The 20279-nt window shown below is 43.6% G+C and overlaps 1 protein-coding gene across 1 annotated transcript in view; it reads right to left on the reverse strand.

The window, feature by feature from the left end:
- The window catches only part of fcho2 (FCH and mu domain containing endocytic adaptor 2), a 64136-nt gene extending 44902 nt beyond the window's left edge, over positions 1-19234 (reverse strand). The window contains exon 1 of the mRNA XM_056290274.1: positions 19106-19234. Coding sequence (XP_056146249.1) covers positions 19106-19138 — 33 coding nt within the window. The 5' untranslated portion in view covers positions 19139-19234. The remainder of the gene's footprint in view (positions 1-19105) is intronic.
- Between the last annotated feature and the right edge of the window lie 1045 nt (positions 19235-20279).

Below are 20279 nucleotides of genomic sequence, written 5' to 3' on the forward strand. Positions count from 1 at the left end.
TACCCGCTCTGTTCTTGGCTACAAAACGTAGGCCGGTCGGGAATGTAACTAAATCTTCCCCACGTTCTGCTCCTATCGGTCTGCCTGATCTCATTGGCTCTCCTCCCTGTGCAGTTCCTCCTGGACTTGTGTTCCCAGTTTGAGTTGCAAGTGGCTCGGGTTTTACGGGGTGGGGGAGGAGGGACTTAACGGAGAGAGGGTGGATCCATTTTGAAGACTAAACAAAGAGCTGAACGTTAAAGTGGCAGTAGACAACTGTTTTTGCTTTAACTTATCATTATTCTCACCGGCCAGAACGGGCCAGAACTGACAACAACTGCATGCAGACTTGCTACAGCGCCTCTCCTCCATGGGCGAGCCGAAGCTAGGAACTTCCTCAACGACAACATGCACGACTACTATCTCAGCCCAGATTCCAAACCGGTGAAGGTAACTGGGATGGAAGATTTTCCACCTCTTCCCGTTGCACCGTCTAAGCCTCCTGCAGTTAAACAGAAAAGAGTTGACGACACGGACACCACTACCGTTCTCTCCCAAGTCTCGCCTCTCTCTCGCTCCTGATAAACAGCACATCGGATGCCCTGGAAAAGATGGTCGGTGACAACTCCAGCGTGACTGCAGGATTGAAAGAAGTCAAGGAAAACTGTAGGCTGATTGCGGGCGTTAAAGAATCATTTGATTGTGCTGAGTTAAAAACCATGAAGGCCAGAGATGATCACATAGAATCACGGATCATAAAATATAAAGCAAACTCTGACACCTGAGGAACGGATCTCTCATTTTTTTTAAAAAAAATTTAATTTCTAGTTTTTCCCCTTATCCCACCCGATTAACCCAATGGCATATGGCCGGAACTCTTGTCGAATAACTCGTTTCCACAGGAAGGAGATAGTCGTAACACCAGCTTCCTTCAAACTCGTGTCGGCTGCTCTCGCCATTTTACACGCTGAAGCCTCGCATGGATCGCATTACCTTCAGGCCGCGAAGGAGGCGTAGGGAGAAAGCTTTCGGTTGCTTGGCTGCAGGCGCCCGGGTGGGCCAGAGGGGGTCGCTGGAGAACGACGAGTCCCCGAACACTACACCGATCTACACCCACTATCCCTCGGGTAAGGGTGGCCTAATGAATGCCTTACCGCGTGGACGCTCTGGCCGTGACCGGTTACGACGAGTCCGGGATACGAACCTCCCAGCCACATGACGAGCGGGTTGCAAGAACGGCGGTTTAGTCCGCTCGGCCATCAGAGCGGCCCCCGGATCTCTCATTTGGAAAGCTACTCACACCACTGGAATCTAAAACTCTACGGCTTCGATGAGAATGAAAAGCAGGACGTACGACAAGAAATAATCCAGTTGTGCCAAGCTCGTCTTCCAGAGGCCAAAGATAAGCTACCAGAGGTCACTGATTGGGCCTTGGCCCCAGGAAACCAAACAGCACCCAACTCAGAGGCATCATCCTACAGTTCACTTCTCAGATCTATCGCGAAGCTGTTTGGCTTTCTGCGAAAACTTCAACCTTTCCGAATAATAAAAACGTGACGCTGGCAGAGGACTTGTCCACAGAAGACAGAGCAAGAAGGGATAGGCTGTGGCCCGCCGTGGAAAAGGTACGGAAATAACACAAGCTGGCTTTCTTTGTTGGAGGCCGTGCTTTTGTGAATGGAACTGAAATATTCCCTCCTTCAAGACACAGTTGGTGTGCCAAATTTAGCACGAGGTACAATCAGGGTACAGTTTACAGTGTTACTTAATATGTTTTGTTTTTACATGAGCAAGTTAATTAGAAACAAGATGCCCTATGCTAAAAGCTGCTAAGCTGAATATGTAATTTATGTTGAAGATATGTACAAGTACTACTTAAAAGATGCTGTAGGGTATAGTTGGAAGCAGCTACTTTTAGTTTTTTCATTACCTCTTTATTTAAAAAGATGAGAAAAATAACATTCTTACAACTTTCGAGAGGATATTTGCCACATTGAACACATTTTACTGTATTTTCATGTTCACATAATGTTACTTGATTCTGCACCATGTGTTCACATTTGTCCTAAAAAAAGGTTTGCTGCTCTCATCCCTTTGTTAGTACATTCTTAGTGGTCACAAGTTTTCTGTTTCGGTGTATTATCACTTATTTGGTCTAGCAATCTATTCCCTTTTCTTATTATTCCTTTTCATTCATTATACTTCACTAAACGCAGAAGGCTAAGAAACGACGACAAATGTAAAGCTACATTTCCATATTGCATACAATATAATACTGACTATTGCTTTATACAACAATCTCCCTCAACTAAACAGGATGCTCATTTCTGGAGATCACAGTGGGTATGTGATTTATGGTTGTCTCATGGGTCAGAACGCTCGGCTGGTGTTTGCATTTTGAAAGAAACCGTTTTTATGGGAAAGTTTTAATTTCTGACTAACAAAGATGGCCATTTTAATATATTCCTTGTACTTGAAATTGCAAACTTCAACTACATCATAGTTAATGTTTATGGTTTTAACTCACAAACAGAGAATAACATTTATATTGACAGATTAGAAAGACGACTACCTCACTGGTTATCGAAATTTCCAAATTCTTCCATAATTTCCAGTGGAGACTTCAATAATGTGCTGGATAATCATGTTGACAGATGGCCTTCAAGGAGTTCAGACTCCTCCAGTTCTCAAGTGAAGAAGTTCATACACAGACTTAATTTAACTGATGCATGGACGTATACCCATCTACTACAGAAATCATATACATGGTGCAACAAGTCACAATCAAGCCAGTCACGTATTGATTATTGGCTTATCTCTAAAGATCCCCCCCCAAAAAAAATCACAGATCAGTAATCAGGAACAATTTATTGTCATTTCTTAGACGTACTTGCATACACAAACAAATGCAATTTCGTTTCCCCCAGCCCACAGCAGTATAACACAAAAAACACACAGCCAAAATGTCCCAATTTTTTTTTACATTTTTGATATTTTACCGTCATCATTATCTGATCATAAGACTATCCATATTTCTATTCCTTTATCGTTTTCTCCACTACTCCTAAATCCACATACGGGAAACTTAATACCACTATTCTTAAACATAGTGTTGTAACTATTGAAATTGAAAAAAAATTAGTAAACATTACTGGAACAAAGCTCTAAAGGAAAATGTGTATGATAATAATTGGAGTTGTTTAAATATCAGATTGCTAAGTACTAAGAAGTTGTACTCACTGAGTCAGAAAAGACTGAGCAGTGTAGGCTGGATGCGGTGAGTAAGTGTAAAGCTGAAGGAGCATTTGTTAGATCACGTAGAAGATGACTCATAGAGTGAGAGCAGAACTCTGCATATTTTTTTAGACTAGAAAGACAACAATCTAAAACAACACTATACAGTAACGAGAACTGATGGGTTGATCACTGATGATCAAAAGAAAATAGCAAACAATTGTGCTCAGTTTTAAAGCAACCACTGCGCTTCCAAGTACTGCCATCAAATATTAATCAGTTGAGTGAGGCTGACAGTGATTTTTGTGACAGACCCATTTCATTGGCTAAAATCCCCGGTGCTATAAACAATTTGAAAATCAATAAATCAACTGGGACAGACTGCTTCACAGCTGAATTTCATAAACAATTTTTGGCAAGCTTAGCCCCGTTTCTAAAAGAAGTTATTCACAGAAAGTACTAACGGAGGTTCACTCCCTCCTACATTATCTACTACTACTGTTAGGGGTCGCCACAGCGGATCATCCGTTTCCACCTCTTCTGTCCTCTGCATCTTCCTCTGTCACGCCAACCCACCTGCATGCCCTCCCTCACCACATCCATGAACCTCCTCTTTGGCCTTCCTCTTTTCCTCTTCCCTGGCAGCGTCCTTCTACCGATATACCCAGCATCTCTCCTCCACACATGTCCAAGCCATCTCAATCTCACCTCTCTTGCTTTGTCTCCAAACCATCCAACTTGAGCTGTCCCTCTAATATACTCGTTCCTAATACTGTCCTTCTTCATCACTCCCGATGAAAATCTTAGCATCTTCAACTCTGCCACCTCCAGCTTCGCCTCCTGTCTTTTCATCAGTGCCACTGTCTCCAAACCATACAACACAGCTGGTCTCACTACCAAGTTTTAAACCTTCCCTTTAACTCTTGCTGGTACCCTTCTGTTGCAAATCACTCCTGACACTCTTCTCCATCCGCTCCACCTTGCCTGCACTCTCTTCTTCACCTCTCTTCCACACTACCTGTTACTTTGAATAGTTTATTTAAACTTATCCACCTTTCCCACCTCTACTCCTTGAATCCTCACCATTCCGCTGCCCTCACTCTCGTTCACACATATGTATTCCGTCTTGCTCCTACTGACTTTCATTCCTCTTCTCTCCAGTGTATACACCTTCACCTCTCCAGGCTCTCCTCAACCTGCTGCATACTCTCACTACAGATCTCAATGTAATCTGTGAACATTATAGTCAAGTCAGTTTTGTTTGTATAGCCCAATATCACAAATTTGCATCAGGGGGCTTTACAGCATCACATCATCCTGTCCTTAGACCCTCGCATCGGAGGAGGATCAACTCCCTAAAAATAAAAAACCTTTAACAGGGAGAAACCTCAGGGAGAGCAACAGAGGAGCGATCCCAGGATGGAAAACGTGCAATGGATGTTGTGTATACACAATTTTACAGAATACAAGATTGAAAGAGGATACCAGAATTATAATGAAATTATAAAATACATGAAGAATATGGAGAGGAGGATGCCAAGCAGTGTCCAGACGCCACCATAATCCACCATAGTCCACCATAGTCCTAGTCCACGGAGACTCCTTTCTGATCTTGTCCATCAAACTGTCCATCACCATTGCAAACAAGAAAGGGCTCAGAGCCAATCCTTGATGTAATCCCACCTCCACCTTGAACCCATCTTTCATTCCTGCCGCACACCTCACCACCGTCACACTTCCCTCATACATATCCTGCACCACTCCTACATACTTCTCTGCAACTCCCGACTTCCTCACACAATACCACACCTCCTCTCTCGGCACCCTGCCATATGCTTTCTGTAAATCCACAAAGACACAATGTAACTCCTCTTGACCTTCTCTATCCTTCCCAATCAACATTCTCAAAGCAAACATCGCATCTGTGGTGCTCTTTTGTGGCATGAAACCATACTGCTGCTCGCTGATCATCACCTCTCCTCTTGATCTAGCATCCACTATTCTTTACCATATCTTCACGCTGTGGCTGATCAACTTTATTCCTCTGTAGTTACTACAGCTCTGTACATCGCCCTTATTCTTGGAAATCGGTACCGTTATGCTTCTTCTCCACTCCTCAGGCATCCTCTCACTTTCCAAGATCGTGTTAAACAATCTAGTTAAAAACTCCACTGCCATCTCTCCTAAACACCTCCATGCCTCCACAGGCATATGTTGGCATGTGTCTGCATTATGTCAGGACCCAATCGCCCTGATTTCTAAATCTAAGAGATCCCCTCATATTAAATAACTGACACCCAATCTCTTTATTAAATAACGATTACAAAGTCTTTGCTCTTATATTGGTTAATAGATTGAGATCTTTTAGATTTTTGAAAAGCCTTTGACCCCTAGGAGCATGATTTTAAGATGATTGCACTAAACTTCCTTTGAAAATCAGTTATACTTGGAATATGTTATACAGCAATATGTTATACAGTTACAGTTAAATATGTTATAGTTATGAGTTGTGGGGCAGTCCTAGAGTGAATGAACCAGCCCTATCATGCTGGTCTCCATGCCAGACTCCATCAAGAGGTTCTCGAGTGACTTTCAGAAAGTTAGTGAAATATCAAAATTTGCATGGGTTTCCTCCGGGGACTCCGGTTTCCTCTAACAGTCCAAAGACATGTAAGTCAGATGAATTGGCGTTACTAACTTGTCCCTAGGAATGAATGTCTGTGTGTGTATGTGTGTGTGTATGTGTGTGTGTATGTGTGTGTGTATGTGTGTGTGTGTGTGTGTGTATGTGTGTGTGTGTGTGTGTGTGTGTGTGTGTGTGTGTGTGTGTGTGTGTGTGTGTGTGTGTGTGTGTGTGAGCCCTGTGATGGCCTGGCGGCCTGTCTAGGGTGTCTCCCCGCCTGCCGCCCAATGACTGCTGGAATAGGCTCCAGCATCTCCGCGACCCTGAGACCAGGATAAGCGGCTAAGACAACGGATGGATGGATGGATGATGTCAACCCTACGTCCAGGGTGGACAAGTCATAGGATCAAGAAGTATAAGGTGAATACCCAAGCTTGTCTAGAAAACTCAACCCAAGGGAGAAAAAAAATGCTACGGTAGAAGAGGAAGGGCTGTCCATCAAGACAGCTTTGGGGCACCAACAATCATCATCGGCGGTCACTCAGAGTCGAGTATGACTGTCCTCCCTCTGGATCCTCAGATGGGTTTACAGGCTGATCCTGGAGCCACAAAATGAGAGGACATCTGTATGTGTCAGCTTTTTACGTGGAGTGGCTAATGCGCCTGCAGCCACCACACGGTCCTTGGCAGGGGGAGGCCAGAGTCCAATGGCTTGTAGAACCAAAACGATTGGGTACCACCCTCTGTTGCAGCATTCATCCGCCTTCACTGCTGTTGTGACCTGGAGACATCTTCCGCCAGTTCCGCTGTTGAGGTCATTGTTGGATCGCGCTTTATCTGGAACCTCCACCTTGACCAATTCGCCTTGGAAAACCCTACCAGGAGCCAAGCTCCAGACGGCAAAGCTCTTGGGACCATTGGTACATGCAAGCTTCTCCACCACGGCAAGGTGGTGATCCAGGAGATACCATCTTTTTGGATGCCAGTTCATTCTCCTGACAGATCATAATTCCATGGTATTGGTGTAGCGGTCTAAGCATCGGCTCTGTGTCGATGCAGTTGCCCACTGGGGACTGGGGTTCGCGCCCCGGTCTCGTCAGATCCGACTATGGCCGGACTCGACGAAGCAGCGATCATTGGCAACGCTGTCTTCAGGAGGGGGGCGGAGTCGGCTTGTGTTCGTCACGTGAATGCGTCTCTGTGTGTGTCGGAAAAACAGTGGTTCGGCTTGGTGTCGCCTTGTCACGAAAGTGGCGAGGCGGTCTCCTTCGAGACTGCCGGCCGGAGAGATGCAGTTGGCGAACGCATACAGTGCGAGGGTGGGTGTTTGAATTAAAATAGGGATCGATTGGCCACTAAATTGGGAGAAAAAAGGGAAAAATCAGAAATAAATTTATAAAAAAAAATAATAATTCCATGGTATGAATGACAAAAGGGGCACAGTTGTCGAAGGATGGTCATTCATCATGCAAGAGGCAAGTTTTTCTGTAACCTCAGATGAAGAGCACAACAAAGTAATGCAGATGTTCTGCCCATGAGAGATGCACTCAAGGTGGCCCTACATTTGGCGACTGAACCAGTCTTTGCTGATGTAGGCCATTCAGACTTAAAGACTGTTCTTAACCACCGCTATTGCCTGCTGTCTTGATCCAATTCACACTAGGTTGACAGGGGACAAGTAGAGGGTTTCACACTGTCTGGTTCTTCATGTCTTGTTCTAAAATGTTGTGGAATCTAGCAGAAACAAAGAGTCGGGGGGAGCGCTAGTAGACGTGCTTTTCCAGGGCTCCTCTCCATACTCGAAATAATTTGGTCACTCAATATTTAATTTAACTTGCCGGTTTTTCTTCTTAATTTCCTATGTCTAAAAAGCCCCAGGATGACAAAACCGAAAGCCAAAAGGGGGAAGAAGCAGGATAAAGCCCCAAAGGAGACTGATGGTCAACCGCATTTGGAGCTAGCTGAGCAGGCCGCAGCAGCCTCAGAGGCGAGTAATGAGCCTTACGCAGAGTCCACAAACATCCTATCCCTACCACGATGTATGAGCAAGACCGACCGATCTGACGACTTGAAGTACCGCTGGCATCTTTGTTGAGTCTCGGTAACCGAATAAAGGAGGTGGAAAACGCTAGCTCCGACTATGACTGCCGCCTCTTGCTTGTCGAGCAGACGTGCACGAAAATGCAGTCAGAGAACGACACACTTCTCAGGAAAGTAAGTGACCTCAGGGCTCGCTCCAGGCGGCAGGATACTAAAATCATTGCCCTACCTCAGAAGATCAAGAACGGATGTCCAACGGACTCCTTGACGAAGCTTATCCCTGAGCTGCTGCGTGCTGGCAATTTCTGTAAGCCGCTGGAAGCAGATCGAGAACATCGCCTGGGAAGGCAGGTTCCTGAAGGTGCCGCGTAATGATAGCACGGATTCATCATTTCCAAACGAAGAAGAGAATACTACAACTGGCCCGCCAGCAGTTTCCCTCTGCACTAAAAGGTTCACTTCTTTCCCGACTACCTGGCGGAAGAGATTAAGTAACGCCAGGCTTCTGATGATGCCCGAAACCGACTCCAGGAGCCTGGCGTGAGGAACGGTTTCATCTACCCGGCACAGCAAAGCGTCACCCATGGCACCTTCCGACCAGGTGTTTTCTTCCCCGCGAGAGGCTGAGGCTTTTGCAGAGACTTTGGTTTGAACATTAATCACCCATTCAGTGACATGGCGTATTTTGATATGTGATTTTAATTTTGCTGTCACTCACACCGGGACATTTTCATTCATTTTCATTTGTCCACGGAGAGGGAGCAGAGGGTCCCTTATCAACTTATCTGCCATGTTCATATATGGTCCAGCAACCCCTAAGTGAATATGTGGGGCTTTCGCTCTCACTTTGTTTGGGAAAGTGGGGCGGGGGGGGGGGTAATGTACTTATTGTTCCTGTTTTTTTTTAAACTTATTCGTATCATCTGCCAGTGTTTTACAAGGGCATTATGTGTGTACACTGCTACTATTCAAACTCGACATGCATCCTGGTTTCCCTTCTCAAGGTGGTGGCATTACTTTCACTAAGCTGGACTGGGAGACGTGCACAAACGAGCTTGAGTGTCTTTCTCATTTATAATCTCTGTCCGCTGACATCATATATTTACACGTAACACTCATTAGACCCGCAGAAGAAAAGTTGCTTAGCTGGGCAAACCAGATTTTTCAGTCCACGTTCTCCAGTAAAGCCAGGGGAGCGACAATTTTGATTCATCAGACTGTTCCATTTAGATATGTTTCTACTGTGAGTGATCAAACAGCCGATATATTTTGGTAACTAGCCACATTTATTCATTTCATGCTACACTCACTAACGTATATGGTCCGAATTTTGATTACCCAGCCTTCTTCCGTAAGATGTTTAATTTACTGCCCGATCCCTCGGATAACACATGATTATAGGTGGCGATTTCAACTGCGTGCTTGATAATTGCTTGGACAAGTCAGCCCAAACAAGTAAATCACCTACCTCCCCCACGGTTTTGAATAACTTCATAACTTCCATAATTTGGTTGATATTTGGAGACTGGTACATCCTACAGACAAAGATTATTCTCCCCCCCCCCCCCCCACAAATACACAAATTCAGTCTTTTTCAAGAATAGATTATGTCTTACTTGATTCTAAATTGATGTCACAATATTTTAATTTCTGACTATTCCTCGACTTCATTAGTTCTTGACCTTAATCGTAAAAGGCAACAGTATAACTGGCGCCCTCACCCATCACTGCTCTCTGATGCATCATTCTCACATTTCATAGCTACTAAGTTTTCAGAATTCCTTGAAACCAATGATAACTTGGATGTCACAGACTCTATTTTATGTGAAACCTTTAAAGTTGCGATTAGGGGCCATATCATTTCAAAAAGGAAAGACAAAAACGCCTCTTAGAAATTGAAACTGAACTATCACAATTGGAACTTATTTATAGAGATTTCTCCAGCCCTTCCATTTTAAAATATATTCTTAAAATTGAAATATGAATATAATATCATCCTATCTGCTCGGGTGCGTGACCAACTGTTTAAGATTACACAAAAAAATTTTGAGCTGGGGGATAAGCCCCAAAAATTATTGACCCAACAGCTAAGAGTTTTACAAGCTAGTAGAGCCATGCACAAAATCAAATCAAAATCTGAGGACATTGTTATTGCTCCTAAAGGTATAAATGATTGCTTTAAGGAATATTATGAATAGTTATACATGTCAAAAGCAAAAGGGGACATTTCTGATTGGTTGGGGTGGCTGAATCTCCCTAAGTTGAGCGATGCTGCTCGAGAGGCTTTAAATTCTGATGTCACCACTCAAGAGATTTTGGACGCTATAAAATCATTCCCCAATGGCAAGGCCACTGTCCCAGATGGTTTTGGCATTAAACTGTACAAAAATATTCCAGGAAGGTGGCTCCCCTTCTTCTGAGGACGTTCACGCGTTCATTTGAAATTTGGAAACTCCCCTGTACACTACATGAAGCCAATATGTCCTTATTACTAAAAGAAGCTAGGGGTGAAACTGAGCCTTCGTCTTTTCATCCTATTGCATTACTGAACTCAGACATGAAATTTTTTATGACGTTATTAGCAAACAGGTTAAATAAACATATTCCACCCATCATCCATGCTGATCAAACTGGCTTTGTCACCAATAGATTTGTATTTTTTAACGTCAAAAGACTAATGAAGATAATGTACCATAGGTGTAGGAAGGGTACTAAGGTGGCTGTCCTTTTCCTAGATGTAGAGAAGGCATTTGATCAGGTGGAATGGGCCTATATGGTGAAGGTATTGGATGATATTTGGTTTAGTAGCCAAATTGTCTCATGGATTAAAACACTGTATGCTCACCCATCTACCTCCATCCTGACAAACCAAGAAAGATCTGTGCCAGTCTTGTTGCATCGCAGCACATGAAAGGGCTGTCCCATCAGCCTGTTGCTCTTTGCAGTCACTGTTGAGCTCCTCGCCATCAGTATTAGTGATCACCTTTCTATTGAACCCATCTGATTGAGGAATGTGGATCATCACATTTCCCGATACGCGGATGATGTTGTCCTCTTCCTATCCCAACCTGTTTCCATTTTGCTAGATCTTGTAACGTCATTTGGTGACGTTTCAGGATATACAATTAATTGGCAGAAGAGTGAATTTATGTCACTGGGTGCTGACCTTAACACTGAATGTCTGCATAATCTCCCTTTCAAAATTACGGATAAACTGAAGTATCCTGGAGTAGTTCTGCCAAAAGTCCCTAAACTAATTTTTAAGATGAACTTTCTTGAAAAAGTGGAAAAACTGAGGGGAACGTTGAAAAATGGAGGACCTTTCCTTTTTCTATTGACCCTTTGCACGTGACGTCACGTCCCACTCGTGGGGAATATGAACGCCATGACGGACGGCAGGAAGTGATAGACCGGAAAATTCAAAAGCGAACAACAAAAACAAACAAAATATTGTGTCGTATGAGTAGCTATTATAGTTTACATTTAAGTGATGGCTACCAATAGTCAGAGTAATGTTGTGGAGTTGTCCTGTGAAGTGAGTCACCTTGTAGGACGGCACAAAGAGCGATATGTGGAGAAGCTAGCGATAGCAGGGTTAGCTACCGACCCGTACCTTCTTCCTACCGATGTGTTCATGGATCTAGCAAAACCGTCCAGTCTGCCCGAGTTCAATCCACACGATCTGTACCACTATGTTACCAACGGAGTGTCCCCATACACAGGTGCTGACCTAAAAGCATACCAAAGTCTGGATGCTTACCAGTTCTTTGTAGCTGGTTGGGTTACAGAATCGCGGTGCTACGCTCACAGCAGGGGGACGTACCTCATAATGGCAAAGGTAAGACATAGCTAGCCAGCTGTGTATTTTTTTAACCTGTTTCCCCTAGGATGCAATCAAAACTCAAATCGACTGTAACCAAAAGCAGCTCATACTTTCCTTGCCATTTCATAGTAGGTTACACAGTCTTGCCATCTAGCTAGCATTTGGGCCATTCCATAGAAAGTGTTAAGTTTGAGTCCACAACATTCAAAGGGGACAAGGAGGCATAATAAAACTGTCAGTAATGTTTTCAGTGTCTAAAGCCACTGATTCAAGTGTACTGGTTAGCATGAAGCAAAATACAATTAAATAATAAATCTACAATTTGTATATTTTTAGCTGTTCTTGTTAAATTACAATCATTTTCTCATGTCCACTCTGACCATTTCTCACATTCATGTAAGGTAACACTTAAAAAATGTCACATAAATCTCAGACTTTTATTGTTCTTATGAGCAAAAATACTTCCCTCTTCATATGAAATTTTTTAATTAAATTAAAAATGCATAATTTTTGGTTAAAATATATAATATATACATATATTTAATTTTTGGTTAAAATATAATATATATATATGATTTATAAGCTTTTGTTGGGCCCACCTGAGTCCAAAAAACTGGTCTCAGACTTTGTAAATATATTTTCTGAACAAGTGAATTATGCTATACACTCTGAAAAATGCCTAGGAGAAGGAACTGGGTATACAGATTAGGGATGATGTTTGGGAGGAGGCCCTTAACAGGACCGGGTCTTGTTGTATTAATGCTAGGCATCAATTAATCCAATTCAAAGTGATGCACAGGCTTCCTTATTCAAAAACTAAATTGCACGGAATCTTTCTTATCATTTCCTCTCTACGTGATCGATGTAAATCTGTAGAAGGCTCTCCAACCCACCTTTTCTGGACATGCCCAAAACTGTATCATTTTTGGTGTGACATTCAAGTGGTTCTCTGACATGTATGGCTGTGTGTTTGAACCTGATCCAGAGATGGCACTATTTGGGTTTTCTCTTTCTCTACTAAACCAGTGTCTCCGTGCAAAGCACTATTATGTATGGAATGGTAAGCGCAAAGAAAGTAATTTTAAGGCTCTGGGAGTCAGATACTGTGCCTCAGGTTAAGACTTGGTTAACTGAGCTCACTGGTATATTACAAAGGGAAAAAGTTTGTTATGGCATGATGGCCAATCTTAATAATTTTTTTGATATATGGCAGCCATTTCTGGATCACCTTGCTCAGTACAACACTGAACCTGACCAGCAACAAAATACATAGTGTGCCGTTCACCTCTAATATTGAGTGCTAAGATGTGTTGTGCTAGTGATGCAGCGGTGTAATTCATTATTTTCCTTAAATACGCCCTGTTTCTTTTTTCTCCTTTGTTTCTTTTTTTTAATATAGGTTTCTGTTTTCTGTACTGTACAGTGGAAAATCCCAATAAAAATATTGTAAAATAATTTTAAAAAAAAGGAAACCAAAGAACAAAGACCACAGAAGAAGAGAGCAAGATGACCGGCAGACTGGTAATAGCACTCTCATCCAAGTCAAAATGTTGGTCAAAGTATAGTAAATAAACAAATACAGAACACGAACAGTTAGTTTTTAGCATAGTTTTTATAGCTGTCTCGCTGCTTCAAACTCACAGTCAAGACACACTGAAGAAGACTGCTTGAGAGATGGCCACGGCGAAGACTGTATAGGTTACTCTGCATAAAGAGTAAAGGCGGCTCTACAAGAGCCATTGTCTTGGCCATTGTCATGAAATGTTTTTTTTCCCTTGTGTGTGCTGGTAGAATTTATTATTGATAAAGTGACTGCATGACTTTCCCGTTCCGTTTATGTTCCAAAGCTTCAATTCCATTGGCTGTTGCCAGAGCTGGTCTCTGATTTCAGTCTTTGACTCATTCACACTATGCCATGCAGTTGTGATAAAAATCAAACTTGCTTAGACAGCCGCACAGACTGGTCGGACATCAGCCGGGAGGAATGGAACCATGAGTCTTGAACACTTTCCCACAAGAGGATAATCTGCCCCTGATTATTGTGTGGTTTCACTTGGCGAGGACAGCCTGATGCAAAAATTGGCCCGATTCTCATCAAGCGTAGAGCCGTCCTCGGGAGAATGTTCGCCCCGTCCAAGCCAGAACTAGAGAAAGGTAATGTAAGGGTCTGAGGGCCGGGATGGAGAAATGCCACTACATTCCAGTTTGCAGCTCCGTTCACTTATCACTGACAGAATTGGAGGCAATCCAAGCCGGAATTTGGAGTATCTGCAGCTAGTCCCATACCTGCAGCCACTCAACTCATCATGGGCAGCTTTCCAGAATAAAAGCTCGGTGCACACAGTTGGTGAATGGTTGCTTGGAGAGACAGACCACCCATGGATACTCGACCAAGTGGACCACTGCTAATTTGGGTAGCAGCCAAGGATTGGGTCACCCCAAGTCAGATTATAGTAGTTTGTAGCTCCAGAGCAAACCAGCAGTGTTGTGTGTCTTTTTTTTTGTTTTTTGTTGATAAAAGCAACTTTCTGTTAATCATTAATCATCTCTGTATCTGATTGATGTGCAGTCACTTGCTTATTCCTCGTTACAGCGCATACCTAATAAGTTAGTAATACTGCTAAATAGCAGTTAAATAGTAAGTATCCCGCAATAAACCCATAAAGAAACTGAATAAAAGATGGAAAATAAAGCTGAATATATAATACGTAATGGATAATATTCATCAATTTATTGGTAGTATAAAACCCCAAGAACTATAAATAATTTAATTTCCCAAAGCACAGAGGTGTCAAGCATATTATAAAGGACAAAGTCAAATAGAATTAAGAATCTGCCTCAACTAACACATCTAAAGAGTTTTTGTGTCCTAACTGATTTGCTCTAAATGACTGCTAAGTAAAAGCTATGAAGAAAAAAAATCACTTCACATGGTCACTGAGGCATTCAGCATTATGGAAAGCTTAACACGACTCCCTCTCTCGAGACAGACTGTAAACCGTGGTCTCAAGCGGGTCTGTAGACCAGGGAGCCCTCAGCACATAGGGAGTAACACAGACAGTCCTATGACGTCACGCTGTCTGCCCCAGGTCATGTGATGGGGAGGAGTCTGTAAACAGTGCAGTGAGCTGTCACAACCTATCAGACCAACAGAAGCACACATAGGGAATGTGTATGTCAAAGCACATACTGGCAAAGTGCAGTTGTGGTACAAAACCTGGCGAAGAAGAATGTGATCGTCTGTGGATTTGTATGCAACAACAAAACCTTGGTCATAGTCTAAACATGATAAGACTGCGTCCCCATAGCTAATAATCTCATTTTAACCCACTTCCTGATTCCTATAGCTCTAGCGCACATGTAATCATTTATTTCATTAATTTATATCCTGATTTGAGAGTTCTTAATATGCAAGGTGTAACAGAAACGTCATTACTTTGTGAGTAATTTTAAGCACATAAGAGTAATTGAAACCATCTGGAACATAAAGACTCTGTTGACCTGGACCCTCTCATCCGCTCAGGGGGTTCCCACTGTCTTCCATGGCTTAAACAATTCTATATTATCACAAACACCTAGAGGAAACAGTACAGGCTATTATTTAAGACCATGGTGGTAAGAAATTGTAAAACTTGTCTGCTGATATTGTTATTATTCAAGGCTTTGTTGAGGGAAAAGAAACAAAAAAAACAGGCCACGATTCTGTATTTGTATCACTATTATTTGTCATTACACTTGAGTATTTGTGATTGTGTGTTAGCAATCTTGTACGAGACGCAATGTGAGACTCCTGAAGACTGCACACTACCGTCTATTGGGGAGAGAAAGCTACAATACCCTGGGGCTGTTGTCTGTCTCAGCATTGTCTGCTCATCACTGTAACCTTATTTTCCCCACTGAAATGCTAGGGGGTTATGGAACACACTAAGCATGAGCCTATTAGAGAAATCTTGACTATTGTCTGTTATGCTCAAATGCACTGTCTGCTGCAGTTGTACCAACATACTGACTAATTCACTGAGTCAATTTTGTGCTTATGGGGGCAGTTTACATACATAAGCAGACATCCTGTGAGCGCTGCAAAATACAGACCATAGAGACACAACCTAACTGCACATTTCAAGAAAAACAACAATGCCCAACTAAGTTGTGTCAATCTCTAGTTTACCAACTGGGCAGAAGTTTTCCACTAACATATGAATTGATGCAATTTTGACGGATACTTCATGGTGTTTCCATGGCAGGCTTTTGATACACTGATGAGCGAAAACATTATGACCACCTGCCTAATATGCTGTGGGTCCTACGCGTGTTGCCAAAACAGCGCCGGCCCTTCGAGGAGTGGACTCCTACAAGACCCTTGAAGGGATCCTGTGGTATCTGGCACCTAAACAGCAGATCCGTGAAGTCCTGGAAGTTGCGAGGTGGAGCCACCATGGATCGGGACTTGTTGGTCCAGCGCATCCCACAGATGCTCAATCAGATTGCGATCTGGAGAATTTGGAGGCCAGGGCAACTCCTTGGACCATGTTGAATCATGTTCCTCAAGACATTCCCGAACAATGTGAGCAGTTCGCATTATCCTGCTGAAAGAGACCACTGCCATCAGGGAATACCATTGCCATGAAGGGGTGTACCTGGTATGCAATAATGCTTAGGTAGGTGGCACGTATAAAATTGACGTCCGCATGAATGGCTGGACCCAGGTTTTGCCAGCAGAACATTGCCCAGAGCATCACACTCCCTCCACCGGCTTGTCATCTTCCCACAGTGCATCCCGGTGCCATCACTTCCACAGGTAAACGGCACACATGTACATCGCCATCCACGTGATCTAATAGGAAATGGGGATTCTTCGGACCAGGAGAACTTCTTCCACTGCTCCAAGGTCCAGTTCCAACGGTTGCGTGCCCATTGTACACGCTTTCGATGGTGGGCAGGGGTCATCAAGGGCATTCTGACCGGTCTGCGGCTACGCAGCCTCAGACACAGCAGGGTGTGATGCACCGTGTGTACTGTGACACATTCCTCCCATAACCACCATTAGAATTTTCTGTGACTTATGCCACAGTAGAGCTTCTGTTGGTTCAGACCAGACGGGACAGCCTTCATTGCCCATGCAAACTGATGAGCCTTGGGTGCCCAACACACTGTCACTGGTTTGTGGTTTGTCCCTTCTTGGCCCACTGTCGATAGGTATTCCCCACTGCTGACCAGGAGCACCCCACAAGCTTTATCATCTCAGAGATGCTCTGACCCAGTTGTCTGGCCATAACAATTTGGCCCTTGTCACAGACGCTCAGGTCTTTACTCCTGCTCATTTCTCCTGCATCCAAAACGTTGATTATGAGAACTGATTGTTCACTGACCATCTGATCTACCCAGACCTTGACATATGTGCTCTTGTTTGGAGATTATAAACATTATTCAGTTCACCTGTGAGTGCTCATAATGTTTTGGCTCATCAGTGTACATAATTATCTTGTTTATTCAGCTGAGAGCAGATGATGTCCATATTAGAGATCGTTGTCAAGATTATATCTATGAAAAAGTGTACAGTGGGAAAAATAGAGAAAATACTTGTGTTTATTCGAGTGTATATGCACTTCTATACATCATAGCATCATCTCTTAGCAGTATGGAATCAAGACCAGTCAGTCTAATGTTGATAATATTCATTATGGTCAAGGGGAAATTGATGTATCTCCAATTGCTGGGTATGTGTGTGTCCTGCATATTAAATGAACAGCTGATCTATCCTGTCACTGGCTCATTGAAGGGCACAAAGGGCAGATTCAGGGATCACGGGAGTCTTTGCTCTCTTTTTTTCTCATTTGGCTGACAGATTTGGCGAAAAGATTTTGGAATGCTTAATTAAACAGGTCCATTATCTCCTCCTTCAACATTATTCTAGTATTTTAGGAGAACATCACGAATCCTTATTTCTAAAATAAAGAGATAAAACAGCATCGAGACATACTGAAGTAAATATGGAAAAAATACCTACATTTTCTGAATTAGAAGACTAGACACAGATAAAAAAAAAAGTAAAGAGCTCTCGGCAATACACACTTGATACTGTTTGCTTATTAAAGAAAGTCAACCCACAAAGATGCTGCAATTTTATACCACCTTGTCACACAACCTTTGCCCACTGGAATGGTGGCTATTTGTAGCCGAGTGTCGATTTGGCAACGTATCTCAATCCATTTCACTTGCCAACTAGAACGCATGAACCTCTGCCAATTTCATGTACACGCCACATTTAAGGTATGAGCACAAAGATGTCTTAAAATAAGATCTCAGCCACTTACTATGTAATGAGAGCTTTCGATTTTGGCGCACTCTACAGCGGCCTGATAATTATGAGAAACAACAAAGCAGAGCCATTCCCCTTCAGCTATGCTGCATCTCACTTCCTCAACCATTCCATTCATGTCTGTGGCAGCTCTTCAAGCCTCACTGGGCCCAAGGAAAAAAGGTGATCACAACCACAGATTACAGCCTGTACTCAGGTCTGTCTACATGCAAGTCTGTTATAATCACGCTATGATCCACTTAAAGCACATTTAAGCACAGTTACTTTAAAAACTATAGCTGGCACAAAGTATTTGTAGTTTAGTCTAATCTAAAAGGGGAGCAGTAAAGGGGGTAGCATGACCACTTTCAATCTATTGGTTTCTTGTTATGGATTTTTTGTGTGTGTGTTAAACATGAAAGGTGAGCTCTAATTACTTAAGTAGAGAGGCGGATATCCAGGATTCATACAGTTAACCGAAAAAAAAGGAAGACTTCTTCTTCTTCAACCTGCTATATTGTAGCCACGTCAAATAATGTGGAAGTCAGAGGAAAACCCGCCAGACGCTGAAATGTGGACACACATGCTGCAGCACTAAGCGGTAAACGTTAACGGCACACACCGCAACGACGTGGGCAAATTACTAATCCATATTCTTACTTTTTAACTGTTCTCCAATTTGTCCCAACATCTGGCCTCTCATTGAAACTTTGTTACGGAAGAAAATGACGCGTTTGGACAGCGCTGTGAACGACACCGCCAATGTCCAATAGTTTTCACGGAAATGACCACAGACGTTCCAAACCACCGCGTGACAGCCAATTGGCGGAAGTAAAGGGTGGGCTTCCCTGCGCTCCCATGTTAGATAGGTCCGCCGAGGCCCCGATGCCCAGGGTGGCAGAATAATAATCGCGGAGAGACAGGAGGCTCAGTGCATGCGGTTATTAACCTCGGACACCATACTTGTTATCGGCGCATGACCGCTTCGGCATTAGAAGCGGAATAACACGTCGTTATTGGCTGACACATAGCCCAGAGGAAAGCAAAACGAAGGGAAGACAAGTAGTAGTAACGGGCTTACACACATTTAACAAAACGCACCACCTACCCAGAAATTCTCTAGGAAGTATGGCGTTATCATCTTGCTTAATTCCTCTTCGTCGCAATGGATCCGCAGCTTTTCATGTAGCCTTTTTATGTAAAGGTAAACTGTTCCTCCGTCCTCCCCCCGTTTCTGTTGTGTATGCCTTTTCCCCGTTTTCCTTCTCTCCCCTTTCTTCTCCCTTCCCACCTCAGACTCCACCTCCGCCGGTTTAGTCGCTTTTGCCTCTAAACTGTAATGGGGGAAAGTCGGCGTGAAAGGTGGACGGGGGAAACAGCGCCACCCACGGCGAGTCGGAGAACGACAGCCGGATCGCAAACGTTACCGTTTGCCCGTGCGTCCGTTAAGGAGTCTAGCCGCGTGCTCGTCGACAGTTCGGCCGCGCGTCCGGCTGTCGTCGCGAGCCCACGTAGCCCGTTTTAAGCTCGACTGGTCGCAATGAAACGTCTCGGGAAGACGAACGGTGGGCTGCTGAAACCGCAGAGAAGAAGGCGAGACCCGCTGACATGAGCTGAGATGTTTGCGTAATGGCTTTTGGGCACCGCAGGCTGCCCCGTGAAACTGCGAGAGGAAATACCACGTCGACTGATCACCTGCCTTTGTACCCTTTATTCTAAAATTGGCCACCCTGTGCAACAAAAGCAGGGGGGGGGGAAAGGGAAGATGATTGAGTCACCTGCAAAGCCATAACCCAGGAGCGACGGACAATTGGAGGGATAACGTTTTTCTTGCGCAAACCCGGTGGCTGCCCTTTCATATTGCCAAATACAGACACGTTCATCTGTTTGAGAATTAAAGGAGAGCCCTGTTTCTCAAGTAGGAATTTGAATCATCTCAAGTCGGACCAAGCTCCCACTTTACACGGACTGTCATTTAGATAACTTCCCCCTCCTGGTGTGTTCGGGTCGAATTGGATTTATTTATACATTTTTCTCTCTGAAAAAAATGTTCATTTAATCTGATTGCCATAAGGTCCCGTGACTTTGTCCACACGTGGCACCCGAACACCCAAAATAAATGTTGATAATTCTCATTAAAATTGCGGATGTTTCATTTAACTTTTGTACACCTGTGGTGTTCCCCGCTCAAAAAAGTGACCGGTCGTTAAAAACGAATGGGTGTATAAAACTGAATTCAGGCACATGCCCATTAATCATACGGACACGCTTCCTCTCCCGTG

This window comes from Lampris incognitus, chromosome 12 (assembly GCF_029633865.1).
Source record: "Lampris incognitus isolate fLamInc1 chromosome 12, fLamInc1.hap2, whole genome shotgun sequence".
Taxonomy (NCBI): domain Eukaryota; kingdom Metazoa; phylum Chordata; class Actinopteri; order Lampriformes; family Lampridae; genus Lampris; species Lampris incognitus.